Source organism: Mustela erminea, chromosome 10 (genome assembly GCF_009829155.1).
Source record: "Mustela erminea isolate mMusErm1 chromosome 10, mMusErm1.Pri, whole genome shotgun sequence".
In the NCBI taxonomy this organism is placed as follows: Eukaryota; Metazoa; Chordata; class Mammalia; order Carnivora; family Mustelidae; genus Mustela; species Mustela erminea.
In genome coordinates, this window is record NC_045623.1 from 15,260,747 (window position 1) to 15,274,286 (window position 13,540).

The 13,540-nt window shown below is 55.0% G+C and overlaps 1 protein-coding gene across 1 annotated transcript; it reads right to left on the reverse strand.

Moving 5' to 3' along the window:
• Positions 1–1,537: 1,537 nt before the first annotated feature.
• Positions 1,538–12,838, reverse strand: LOC116567640 (chymosin-like). Its single transcript, XM_032302849.1, has 9 exons — positions 12,769–12,838; positions 10,185–10,335; positions 9,215–9,332; positions 7,796–7,914; positions 5,582–5,781; positions 3,963–4,076; positions 3,123–3,267; positions 2,514–2,612; positions 1,538–1,778 (listed from the first exon to the last, which is right to left on the reverse strand). The coding sequence occupies exons 1-9, from the start codon at positions 12,828–12,830 to the stop codon at positions 1,641–1,643; spliced, it is 1,146 nt and encodes a 381-aa protein (XP_032158740.1). The 5' UTR covers positions 12,831–12,838; the 3' UTR covers positions 1,538–1,640.
• Positions 12,839–13,540: the final 702 nt, after the last annotated feature.

Sequence of the window (13,540 nt, forward strand, 5' to 3'; positions counted from 1 at the left end):
CTGTCTGCTCAGCCACAGACACAGGTGAGTGCTGAGGACAATATCTCCACTGCCATGTGTCCCTCATCTTGTCTGTCTTTGGATACAGCTGAGAAAGACCCCAAGAGATTCACACACACACACACACACACCCTGCCCCCAGACCAGACTATTAACAGGACCCCAGCAGCAGCTCCCACTGGAAGCCCCTCCCCCATTCCTCTTCCTAAGGGACAGTCTCCTTTGTCAAGTGCCATGGATCTGGATCCTTAGCTTTGCTCTCAATCTCTGAGACAGCTGCCTGCAGGATGGCCTCGCTCCCCAGCTGTTTGCAGGGCAAGTGTGGTCAGGATAAGGTGGGGCACGACCAGATGCGAACCTGGCCCCAGCCCCTTTTCCAAGCCTTCTGAGAGTTCAGCCACTATAAAGGTGTGACTTGGAGCCCAGTCACAAAATTGGGCGTCAGACTGGCTGTGATTTAGAAAATAGAAGCCTGTCGGGAGACTGCCAAGAGAAGGGGCACAAAGAAAAAGGAAGGCGGGTCAAGGGAGCAATTGTGTGCAGCTCAGCTGAGCACTGTCCAGGGAGCCTAAAAGGGGGCTCGAGTCCCCCAAGAATCTTGTCTGCCTGACCCCTATGGGGTTTCAGGGTAGCATAACTGGGAAAGCCCCTTAAATTCACCTGGATCCCTCTGTTATAACCCTCTGGTCTGCATTTCCTATGTGGCCTCTCCCTTCCTGAAAGGAGCTGCTGGAACCTGGGAGCAGGAATGGTCTATCCTCTGACAGCTGTGGGCTAGGGGGTCCTCACTGAGCGCTAGGAAGTCTTTACTGAACACTAGGGTCCTCTCTGAGAGCTTGGAGTCCTGGCTGAGCACTCGAGGGTCTTCATTGAGCACTAGGGGTCCTCTCTGAGACCTCAGAGTCATCACGGAGCACTGGTGTTGGCTTTGACTCTCGGCTTCCCAGAGCCCTTATAGGCGAGTCTGCCCCCAGTGATGGAGCCAGTCTCCGTGAGCAGGTGAGTCAGGTTCAGAGAGTGTATGACTAAGGATGGGCTCTCGACCGTGGCTCATTCCCAAGGTTAATGACAATCTGAGGACCTTAGACCTTCCCAGCTACCTTCTGCTTATTCCACCGTGTACTGTGTTCTCCAAAATGCCCTGAAGCCCTTTTCTTAACAGACGTAGAGCTTTTCTGTCCTTGGGCCAACGTTCTCTTTCCAGGCCCATACGCCAAGCCCTTAATGCCCAGGTACAAACCTTCTCCAGGTACATGCCTCCTCCTACAAAGTTCTCTCCTACTGCACCGTTTCCCCAGAAAGATCGAGAGTGGAAGAACTCAAAGGCAAGACACGTCTTGCTTTTACCTGACCTAAGCTTGAAGTGGCCAAATCCTTTGTGAAAGTCTCCGCCCAACAACAGTGTCCCCAACCCTCTCCTACCCATGTAGCCCCAGTGCTGTCGGACACCACGTGATGCCACGTCCCCAATCCCATAGCGGCGTAGGGCTTTGGCCCAACAGAAGCCACGCTTTGCAGAGATATGGTATTTATTGAAACATGCACCTGAAAACCTGATCTGTATGTGTGCAGGTGCGTGTGTGTGGGCGTGCGCATGCCTATTTGGGGCACGCATCCCTGGTCCGTGCTCAGCGGTGCCATCAGATGGCCTTGGCCAGCCCCAGGCGGTTGTTGACCCTGTCAAAGACGCTGTAGTACTCGCGGATGAACACATCCCCCAGGATCCACAGCTGGGAATCACCTTCACCTTGGAAGCCGCTAGAGCAGAAGCCCATATCCTAGGAGAGGAAAGGCTGAGATGAAGCTGGGCCCAACCCGGGTCACCATGTCTGTGGGTGGCCCAGCCCCCCACCCCCACCCCCCGTAGTCCCTCTCCCAGCTAGCATTTCCTCTCATCCTTGAAATCACCTTCCGAGGGAGGCAGACGAGTATCAGATTCATCCCACTCGATAGATGAAGAAATTGATATTCACAAAATCAAGCAACTTCATGCAAGCTCACTCAGTGGGGTCCCCTTACCCCAGCCCCCCTCACTTGTCCTCTCCGGCACCCCCCCTTCGTTCAGCACCTACTGCCCTGCTGACCAGCCAACCCAGGCCTAGGGACCCAAGGCCTTGCCAGTTGTGTGTGCTCAAGGCTAGGTCAAAGCTGAGGCCAGTGGGTCAGAGGGGATAAGGGCTGGGTCTCCACAAAGCCCAGACTTCCTACAAAAGTCCTGGAGAACACTCCAGGCCCCTGGGCTTAGAAGCAAGACCAGTGGATGGAGGTTCCCCAGGGGCTGTGGTCCAGCCTACCCAACCCTCCCACAGGCTGCTCAGGCTCTGTCCTTTCTGTCTGACCCATTTCTCCCAGCATGAGGCTCCAGTAGCCACAGGGGAGGCCCAAGGACAGCAGGGCCCCACTCAGAAAGGCCAGTTTGTCTAACTGCTCCTCCTGCACACCACTTTCCAACTGACTTGCCAGGAGGGGGTGGGGCTAGGTGAACCCAGGTTTCCTCTCCCAAGAGCTCCTACCGTGCTGGTGTAGGCGGAGGGGGGCAGAGGGTACTTTCGGCCGTTGATCTCAAAGACCACATCAGGCATGCTGTTCAGGCTCCCGCAGTTGATGTCAACCTGAAGGCCAGAGGAAAGTCATCTCAGATGGGCAATAGATCTGATCAGGCTCGATGAGGCAGAGAAAGGCCAAGGCAGGATCCCTTCCTCTGCACTGGCATTGGTGCGGACGGACCTCCCCACTCAGAGGACTCTAGGGAGGCCCTCAGGCCTCAGGAGAGCTATACTGAGTGGGACCTCCTGTCAGCCAAAGCAGGAACAGCCCTGGCTTGAGACAAAGGGGGACTGGCCTCCGCGCTTTCTCTCCAGGCTCACTCAGTGCCTCCTCCAGGACCCGGGAGCACTTAGCAGTCAGGGAAGCAAGGAGACCCGTGTGTGGGTGAGGAAAAATGGGGTAGGGCAGAGCTCAGTGAGTCAGGGATGCATGATCCTCCTGGAAGACAGGAGGCCAGACATCGGCCTCTGTGTGAGATGGGAGAGTCCCGACAGCCACAGTGGGCCAGGCTGGAAGCCCACGGGGAAGACCTCCTGAGACACCCCACCCCTCTGGGGAAATGGGCCTGGCCTTACCACACCATACTGGTCCTGTGTTGCTCCGATGGCTGTCTGGATGTTGAGGATGTCACTGTTGGGCCCAACCAGCATGGAGGTACCTGTGTCCAGGATGGCCTGACAGCCACCATCACAGGCCACCACCACGCCATTGACAGTAACCCTGCAGAGTGCAGAGAGGACAGCCTCGTGGTGAGTCCAGCATCCAGCCCCTGTCCCTGGTCCCTCCCATCCTCCCCTGCCAGGATCCTCAAGAAGGGGGGGGGGGGCAAGCTTAGGACTCTCCGCTGCTCCCCAACCCTCAAATACACAAATCAATCTTTTTTCAAAACCACGGAAGTCACATGCACTAAGGGTGGAATAAGTCCAGCACTGGATGCCTAAAGCTCCAGTGTCAAGCTTTCTCCCTGCCATTCACTTGCTGCAGGCCTTGTGCAAATCATCATCCTTCCTGACCTTGGGCTTCTCAACCACAAAGTGGGTACATTAACAACCCCTTCCCTGACCTCACTGATGGACCGTCATGAGGCTCACGTTAGTGAATTATAACATGAGGATACTGGTGTGGCCTCCCACCTCCTAGGGTTTCAGCGAGGCGTAAACGAGACCATCCTGTTGTCACTCAGCCCAATATCTACAGGTAATAAGGGCTCAGAAAGTGCAGCACTCTTACTCTTACTCCGTGGGGAATGTCAGCATTCTCGCTGACTGAGCTCACTGGCCTTGCAAGGGTCCAACTCAGAATCTGATGGGCCAGGCTTGCAAGCGCCTGTGCTGCGGTCCTTCTCGGAGCCTCACAAGCTACTCCCCAGGTCCTGGCATCCCCCTCCCCTGGAGCCAGGGCTGCTGCTCACTCACCTATCCACGGTGAACTGCCAGTACTCCTGCACGGTCACGGGCACCCAGTGCAGGGAGCCTGTGTAGTAGGATGGGTCAATGGCTCCCAGCGTCAGCATGCTCCCCTGGCCATTCCTGAAACCAAGGAAAGGCATATGGTGGCCCTCGGACACCCTGGCTTGGAGAGGAGGAGCCGCAGCCCCACATGTTGGGAGGGAGGCAGAGGCAGCTGAGACCAGTCCCACCATCTTCCCTGCCCTTGACCCCCACTTCCTCCCTGCAGGCTCTAAGTGAGCTCTCCCACCTCCCTGATCTTTGGGGCTTTTCCCTGATAAGGGCATCTACTCTCTGAGCTCCTTCGCCTCCAGACTGAGGCAGCATCTGCAGCTTGTAGAGTGCAGGGGAGGTGGGAACTAACCATCACGTAGTTCATATGACCACTAGGCTTGGCTGGGGCAACCCATAACTGTCTTCCTGTGCCCAGCCCCCATCCCCACCCTTCAGCTACAATAGGGCAAAGGGTCTTCAACCAAGTCCTACAGACTTTGGATTAAAATTGCCACCCCCTACCCCTCTGTTCCTTCTGGGGCTTTCCTTGAAGCCAGGAAGCACAGGCACACGAGTGTCACCTGCTCCCACCCAGCTGCTTTTAGTTCCTAGACCCCGCCGCAAGCTCTGTCTTGCCCCTGAGCCCTAGCACGTGCTGTTGCCATTGCCTGCAGCGTGCTATCCTCTGTCTCACCTGGGGAGCTCCCATGCGTGCCTCAGAGAAGCTTCCCCTGCCTGCCCTGCACACGTACCTCCACCAGACAGGGCTTCCCTCATCACTAAGCTTTCCCGGCACCCAGATCTGCCTGCAATGAGCGCCCTTCTCACAAACGTAAGCAAAATTGTGTGATTGTGTGTTGTCTGGCCCCCCCGCCGGCTAGAAAGTTAACTCCCAGTTTGTCTGTTTTGCTAATGTATCCCCTTCTTCTGCCAGAGCACTTGCACGTAGTAGCAGCCTATAAATATTGGTTGAGCAAATGAACGTACCAATGTACCCCTCGCCTGGGTGCCCTTGACCTCAGTTGCCCAATACCCTCCTTCTCCTGAGTGGGGCGCTCTTCTCCCCATTCTGCCACCCACCCTTCTGTCCAGCTGAGCTGCAAGAAGACAGAGCAGGGAACACCAGACTGGGAGTCAGGAGCCCTGGGCTCCAGATGTGACTCAGCCACCAGTTCCCAGTATGACCGTCCCTCCCACACCTCAGTTTCCTGGATAGAAAAAGGAGAGGGCTGGCCTCCTTTGGAGCCTACTCTGGAAGTCTATGAATTTCAGTGACATCCACAGATGATTACGGAGGCCTGGCCACTTTGGACAGAAGATGTTAAATGCCCCCAGGCAGAGATGGGGTCAGGCTTCATGTTTTAAATGCCAGAAACCAAGGTCAAGTGTTGGTCCTGTGGATTTTGGCTGCATCGGAGTCTACACTGGAGGCTTTTGGACAAGAGGTTGGGTCAGCCTGGAAACAAGGAGAGGGCTTGCTTGGATTCTAGCCACCATTCTTGAATTGCAGTGTCCCAAATGGATAGACACTCCTCGGCCAAGAGACCTTGCCAGGCCCTGGAATTCTGGCCCTGGCTGGGGGCGGCTCCTACCTGGACAAATACACAGAGAACAGGTCTTGAGCCACCAGGTGCTTCTGCATCATGTTGTCGAACACGGGCACTGAGTACTCAGAGGCCAGAGTGGGGTAGGCCAGCCCCAGGATCCCGTCAAACTCGGAATAGGTAAAGACATTGCCAGGCTCCTTGGTGCTCAGGCCCACGGTCTGCTGGGGGTCCACGATATTGGAGACCTGCAAGAGAAGCCGAGAGACCTCCACCAGGGGCCTTTGGCCAGAAGCAGGAAGATTCTGGGGTAGGCCTGTATCAGGATCAGTCTTGGAGCGAGGGGGCTCACCTACCCTCCTACGGGCAATGCAGTCATGTGAGCTTAAGAGGGAAAAACCCTCGTTTCCCATCTCTGCACCGTGGTCGTGAAGGAATGACCCTGGCAAGGCCAGGGACAGAGGAAGAAAGGACACGGTGAAGGATGCAGACAGCAGTGCTCACGTGCAGAAGTTGGGGGGTGAGCCCAGAAAAGGGGAGGGGGTGAGGGATGCTCCAAGACCCTCTGCCAACCTGCAGCCCTACCATCAGTGACACCTGGGGCATCTGCCAGGGAACAGCTGGGGACAGCACAAAGGGCAGAGAGAACATGCACCCCCTTAGCATCCAATGGACCTAGCTGTGCACCCTTGCTCTGTTGCATGCTGACGTTTTGACCTTGTACAAGCCCCTCCCCGAGCCTCCCTCCCCTCATCTGTTAAATGGAATAATAACATCTGCATCTTGAGGCAATGCTTAGGCCCGTATAATATGAACGCCGAACCCGTATCGAGCATTTAGGAAGTGATTGGCCTTTGGACATTAATGGTGCTCTGCTAGGGTATCTCTCTCTCCAGCTCTCCTGTTAATCTGCCCACTTCCCTGGAAGGCTGCTGAGCCCACCCACCCATTCTGAGCTCACAGGGCCTCCAGCTTCCACTCTGTCCCCTTATAGTCAAACCACCCGTCACACACGCAGCCAAAGTGAGCTTTGAAAACAGACGTCCAGTCATGTCACCCCTTGCGAGGACCCTCCAGAGACCCCCAATGGCACTCGGGAGTTTGCCTTTGTCTAAGAGCCACTTCACGTGCTCACCCTGCTTTTCACACCTGATCTCCTACCTCTGAGCCCTTGACCCAAGCCTATCTTCTTTCTCCTCCTCCAATACCCCAACTTGTCCTCATTTCCATGGGGCCTGACTCCCATGGTTTTCTCTCCTACCCCCATCCCAGGGGGGCAAATGAAAGCCACCCGATGCCCCACGGCTGAGGCCAGCAGGCTCGGGCCAGCCCCTCCATGAAGACGTGGGATTTCCCCCTGAACCGAGAACAGCAGAAAAGAAAACCAGCGGCTCTGGGCCTCAGAGGAAGTAGGACACAGGCAGGAGATTCCCCTTCCCCGGGGACCTGTCTGCTGGGACCACCTCAACCAGTGGCTCTGGGGCCTCCACTGTCTGGCAACGACCCCTGGGGAGGCCTGAGCTGCATGGGCACTTGCCCTGCCAATGGACAAACCTGAGGAGAGGGCCATCAGCAGAGAAGAACTGGGTCTTTTGGGGCTTAAAGCAAAAAAGCCTTCAGCCAGGCCCAGGAAGAGCTCAAGGAAGATGGAGGTAATAAGCCCCAGGGGATGCTGCTTGACTTTGAACCTTGGATAGTGGGTGAGGAAGGAAAGCAAGAACCTAGTTCTGAGCCCTTCTATGTACTAATTAGTACTATGTATTATTTACGTAGTACTTAGTACTATGTACTAAGTACAGCTCCCAGCCTCCAGCTGCGCGACTTCAGTCAAGTCACCAGCTCCTGGGAGCTTCAGTTTCCTCGTCTGCATGATGGGGATAATAGTCCCCTCCTAAGAACTCAGTTTACAGTGAGACCCCACAGGTGACACTGGGGAGCTGGCACAGGCTCAGGGCTCATGAAAGAGGATGGGGAAAGTGGAAACTGGGCACGGAGAAGCTCTCAGGAGGGACTCCAGGGGCTGGCCTGGAAAGGAGAGGAGGGAGGGATGAGCCACAGTCCCAGCCAGTTAAGATGGCTCTCAGAATCCCTACCCACCACGCCCCCCACCAGGGGTCGGGGTGGGGGGCGTGCATGGACAGGATGCAAAGGGCCTCTCCACCCCCGCTGGAGGTGCAGCCCGCCAGAGTCTGGGTGGATGGGAGGCAGAGCAGGCACCGGGGAAAGAAAAGTGAGCCCCGACTGGCCCCAAGCCCCACTCACAGTGACGGTATCAAGGCCCAGGAAGCCTTGCATGCTGCCGGTGCCGTACTGGATAGACAGAGGCTCGTTCAGGTTCTGGAAGGTGGAGGACTTGGTCGGGTCGAAACGGTGATGTTTTTCTGAAACACAGACCCAGGGTTAGTGAGGCCCGTAGAATCTTCTTGCCCTTGACAGTAACAGCCAGGGCTGAGAACCTCACTAGGCCTTGTAAGAAATGTGGTCTACATACCAATCATTCTCACTGCAGGAAATAAGCAGCCCCCCTCTCTTGATTCCCCCAGGGTTTAATAAGGAAAATTATCCTTTGTTGCTCGACCCACCTCTCGGAACCCCAGAGCGACCTATGTAGCTTCCAGACCAAACAAGAAAGAAAAAAGCCATTCCTGGGGTTTCCATAGACTTGTTACTTTCTCCAGCTTTGTAACCTTAGGCAAGACTCTTTTATTCTCTGAACTTTGCTTCCTTCTCTGGTAAAGGGGGTAACAAGAGCACCAATTTCCCAGAATTGTTGGAGAAATCAGTTAGTACCACATAGTAAACGTTTATTCATCACTAATGATAGGCCTGGTGACTTCATTCTCCCAGAACCTCCTGGCATATCCCAGTCCCATTCTATAGGAAGGAGAACCAAAAACCCAAGGAGGGTCAGCAGCCTGCCTTGGCTCCTGACAGAGGCTAAGTACATAAGTAAATATTGGGCACCTGGGTGGTTCAGTCAGTTAAGCGTCTGCCTTTGGCTCGGGTCATAGTCCCAGGGTCCTGGGATCGAGCCCCGCATCGGGCTCTCTGCTCAGTGAGGAGCCTGCTTCTCTCTCTGCCTGCTGCTCCCCCAGCTTGTGCTCTCTGCTCTCTCTCAAATAAATAAAATTTCTTTAAAAAATAAAGAGCTTAAGCTCCCTGAATTTCCAGCTGGTGCTTTACACATTTGACCCGTGATTTGCACACCTTCTCAATCTGTGGGCAGTTGGAGGGGCTGAGCAAGGAGATGGGGCACAACCAGGAGGCTGGGAATGTCAAAGCGAGCTCTCCTGCACCCACGTTCCCCCCCAGAACCCTGCAACTCAAAAGCGGTGGCCAGAATCCAAGCAAGCCCACTCCTTGTTTCCAGGCTGACCCAACTTCTTGTCCAAAATCCCCCAATGTAGCCTCAGATGCAGCCAGAATCCACAGGACCAACACTTGACCTTGATTTCTGGCATTTAAAACATGAAGCTTGTCCCCATCTCTGCCTGGGGGCATTTAACATCTTTTGTCCAAAGTGGCCAGGCCTCCGTAATCATCTGTGGATGTCACTGAAATTCACAGACTTCCAGAGTAGGCTCCAAAGGAAGCCAGCCCTCTCCTCTCACTACGCAGGGCAAGCAGAGCAGCCCTGGGGTCAGAGCCTGGAGGGCCGGGTTGGAAAGGGAGGTCACTCACGGCAGGCATAACTCTTGCAGTAGACAGAAGGCACCCAGAGGTCAGAGGAGCCAGTGTCAAACACCACGGTGAATTCCTGGGGTGGGGTCCCGATGTAGATCTTCCCAAAATACTGACACTGGGGACAGACAGCACAGAGTTAGGGATACGGGTCAATGCTTGGCATGAAGTACAAGGGAAGAGAGAGGAGTGAGGGTTACTGGGGAGGGTTCTTCATCTCCAACCGCCACACTGGGCTCCTCTCCGAACAGCTGCGCTGGCCTGTCCCTCCCTTAAGCCCTACAACTCCTGCGGGAATCAGCCCCAGAAGCAGACGTTAGATCAGAACATCACCCCTCCCCGGTAGGAAGACTGGGCCCCGCCTGCCAGGGGCAGGGACATAGAGAAGAGACATGGGAAGTACAGACCCCGGGTCCCAACCGAAACTCCCTGCCACCCCTCTTGGCCAGGCTCCCCAGGTGTCAGAACTTAGGGTCGGGACAGGGCTGAGCATGACCTAGATAAGGCAACAAGCTCACAGGAGAGACAAGGCTGGCTGTTTACTGCCAAGAGCGACAGATGAGGGGGAGACAGGCTCCAGGAAGGAAGACCGCGCAAGGGGCGTTCCTGTCATGTCCTGGGCGGCTGCAGATGGGCACCAGAATCCCATCCCTGCCGAGCCCAGACTAAGACATGGGTCACGGGGCTGGGAAAGACAGGCATGGGGGTACACCTGGGAGCAGATCATGTGCCCCCGAGGGATGTCTACAGGTCGCCTGAGCCTCAGGCCCTTCTGGCAGTGGCCTTCAGAGCCTCGCCTTTGCCCGGGCTGCTGGCCCTGTGTGGAGCTGACTGAGGGGCAGGGGGACGGCCTCCGCAGCCCACAGGACTTCCTGATTTCTAGAAGGGGAAAGAGGCGGGGACCAGGAGAAGACATCCAGCACACTCTGTGCGAGAAGCATTATTGGAAGGGGAGGGGAGAGCCACTCACGTCCAGGTAGTTGGTCAAGGGCTCGCTGGCCACCTTTGCTAGGCTGGAGTACTTCGTGCTGATGGAATACGGGTGCTTCTTCAGAAAGTCCTCCAGGAGCCCATGCTCCTTCAGGACCTTTCTCAGAGACTTGCCTTTGTGTAGAGGGACCCTGAGGAGACAGGGAAGAATTAGTGATGCCAGTGGGCATCTCCTCAAGGCTGCCCAGCCTCAGAGAAGTGCCCAGAGGCTCTAGGTTCTGTAAGCTACTTCCCCACATTTTTTAAAAATCATAACTCAAAGGAAAAATTAAATTTTACATCAGTTCACAATTCTGTGCCTACCCTTACCAAACATAATACACTCTGGTGTTCCCTAGTCCTTCCTCTTTTCTCAATGCTGATGGAGACCCGGTGGATGGATTTTATAGCCTGCTCATGAGTTCCCCAACTCCGAGGTTTGAGAGACATAATGTCATTCATTCAGTCTCCAAATTCTCGCTGCTTCCCTTCTATGGGCCAGACATTGCGTGGAGCCCACGGGTACAGCCTCTGCCATCTGGAAGCACGCTCTCTGGAGAGGAAACAATGTCCCCCACACTCTGAAAATGCTCCCTCTTTTGCGACCCCTGTGATTGGCGCTTTGGGTAACCTAACGTGTGTGGAAATTTTTCAGAGGGTTTCAGCACAGAGTGTGGTCCTCAGCTTGGAGGACCTTCTGGTAGAGTTTAGGTGTTGGATGATGGAAGCAAATCGTTGAAGAGAATTGAGAGGAAGAACAGCGGAAGGGTTCTAGACCCTGCTTTGCAGTCTGTGGCACCTTTGGTGGCCCCCAAGGTCCTCTGAGCTTTGCCTCCACCTCTGCAAAACAGGTGACCTCCTTCCTTTCCAGCCATTTTCCAGCCCCGCCTTTGACCAACTTCTTCTGGCTTTCACCTCTCTGGCTCCTAGTTTCCCCCCTATAGGTTGAAGTAATACAGGCTGATGACCCTGGTGTCCCTCCAGTTCTAAGGGCTATGCAGTCCTCCTCTTCGGGGCTGATTTAAGGACAAGAGGACAAGTGGAGACCACAGCTGTGAAAGGGCTTGGAGAGTAAGAAAATGGCAGGAAATCTAAGATCCTCAGAGAAAATGGGTTTTCTCATGTTGTTCACAATCCAAACAGATCCCAGATGGAACAGCCCTGTACAGGACTTACGGTCTCTCTTTCTGGTGCCTCCCTTCCCCAGCCCTCAAGTGTGACTTCAGCCAGGACCCAACAGAAATAAAAGCCCCTAAGACATTTCTCAGCGTTTGTCTCTGATGATAAAAAAAGGACATAAGCCCAAAAGGAAAGAGGCTCCTGGGCCCAATCCTACAGTTGCCATTTCCTGTGTCCCCATGTCCTGGTCCGCAAAGTGTTCTGCTTGCTGAGCTCCTGTTCCCACGCAGCTCAGGATCCACTCATGGAAGGCCTGGTGACTCCCACAGGGGCAGCTGTCTCTCTACTAGCTGCTGTGTCCAGCATGAGGCCCCAGGGAACCTCCCTCAGAGGGACGCCGGCAGCCCACTGCCCCACGCCAAGAACGGGGAGGTTCCAACCACCATGGAAACCTCCACTTCCAGTGCTGTCCAGTCCCTGCACTGAAACCACCCGAAGCCTGATTAAAAAAAACTTCCCTTTCAAGACATAAGGAGCTCTGACTTGTCAAAGGCCCCCTGGCCCCTTTTCAGGGATCCAGCTTCCCAGGGGTGAATTCAGGTCTCCCCAGGCTCATGGCCTGATGGAGCTCCAGGCTAGGAACTGGAGATAGGGTGATTTTGTGGCAAAAATGTAAGATCACTTGGGAACAAATCCTAGCTCCTCCACTATGAACCATGTGGCCTTGGGTAGCTCTGGGACCCTCCTCAAACAACAGCTGCCTCATCTGTAAAATACAAATAATAATATCTACCAAATCCAGGAAGAATAGTGCACCCAGCAAAAAACAGCTCAAGAAATATTAGTTATGGGGCACCTGGCTGGCTCAGTCTGTAGAGCAGGTAGGTGACTCTTGATCTTGGCGTCATGAGTTCGAGGCCCAGGTTGGGTGGAGAGATTATTTTTTTTAATTATTTCCAAAAAAAGTATCAAATAAAAAATTATCAGTTATTAGTTTTGGAGGAAAACTTGGGAATTCAGCCCATAGAGAGAACTTTATTTTGTCTAAGAAATGCATACGTAGCTTTTTTATCATGCGCCAGGCACTGCTCAAAGCATTTGACAAATACCAACTCATATACTCCTCACAACTCTGAGAGAGAGAGGCTTTCTGTTCCTGATTTTACAATGGAAGAGGAAACAGGGCACTGGGAGTCAGGTTAGTGATGGAGCTAGGGATCAGAACACAGGCAGTTTGACCCCAGAAGCCACGCCCTTCATTTCCCAGGCTGCCGGTCTGACCCTGCGTTGCTGCTCATCACGCCTGCAGTGGCTGAGCAGACTTTGAGGGAAAGGTCCCAAACGCAAAGGCAAGACTCTCCTGGGAACCCACAGCATGGCCGCGGGCACAGGTGTAACACCGGGAGACACCCACCCAGAGCAGGTGCATGTGACCCCCTTCCCCTCCCTGGGTGCCTGATACCCACCTGGAGATCCCACTGCCCTGGGAAAGGGCGAGAACTGCAAGGAGCACCACGAGGCACCTCATCTTGGACCGTGGGCTGGCCACTGCTGGAGCCAGTCCTCCTTCCCACAGCCTTTATAGAGGGTCCTGGGTCCGCTCTGGCTGCAAGCCTGGGCTGCAGAGATGACCTCTTGACTTCAGGCTGCTCCACAAACACATTAAGTACCCAATACCCACTTTGATAAGGGCCCCAGACTCCACCCCCACGGGACTTCAAAGCCAAAGGACACACATGCTTGATCTTTAGTCTGGGAAGGGTCCCAGCAGCCTCCATGACCTGATTTCCCCTTCCAGATGGGACTTCTTGAGCTAACACAGGTGGGGCTACCACCAGAATCCTGTCTCGTGTTCCACCTTGGCAGCAGACCCTTCTCCTGCCCTCAGTGCCTCTCCGCCTTGGGCCTGACTTCACAGGGAGCCTGCAGCCTGTCCTATCCAGGCATCTCCAGCTCGGTGCTCCCGGACTCACCTTCCAGGGAGCACTCCGTCTACCCCTGCAGCAGAGAGTGCTGCTTCAACCTGTCACCCCGGCTAAGACGACACCAGGCCCAAGACCCCTGCACTGTCTGGGCTGTGTCCCCCGGTTCCATGTTAGATGTGTGTTGGGAAGGTGAGGGGTGGATATGACATCCGCATGAGCACTGGAGGGGAGGGGGCCTGGCGGAAGTGAACAGGGAAGGCGGACGTGTGCCACACACAGAGGGGAAGGAGGAAGATAGGGCGCCATGGTCAGA

Bases quoted from the DNA above. Each gene is read 5' to 3' on its own strand.
- LOC116567640 (XM_032302849.1), bottom strand. From the start codon at position 12,830: ATGAGGTGCCTCGTGGTGCTCCTTGCAGTTCTCGCCCTTTCCCAGGGC. The intron at 9,333-10,184 runs GTGAGTGGCTCT...GTCTGTCCCCAG, and splicing joins CCTTGACCAACTACCTGGAC to TGTCAGTATTTTGGGAAGAT. The intron at 4,077-5,581 runs GTAGGAGCCGCC...CCTTGGTTTCAG, and splicing joins TTCTCTGTGTATTTGTCCAG to GAATGGCCAGGGGAGCATGC.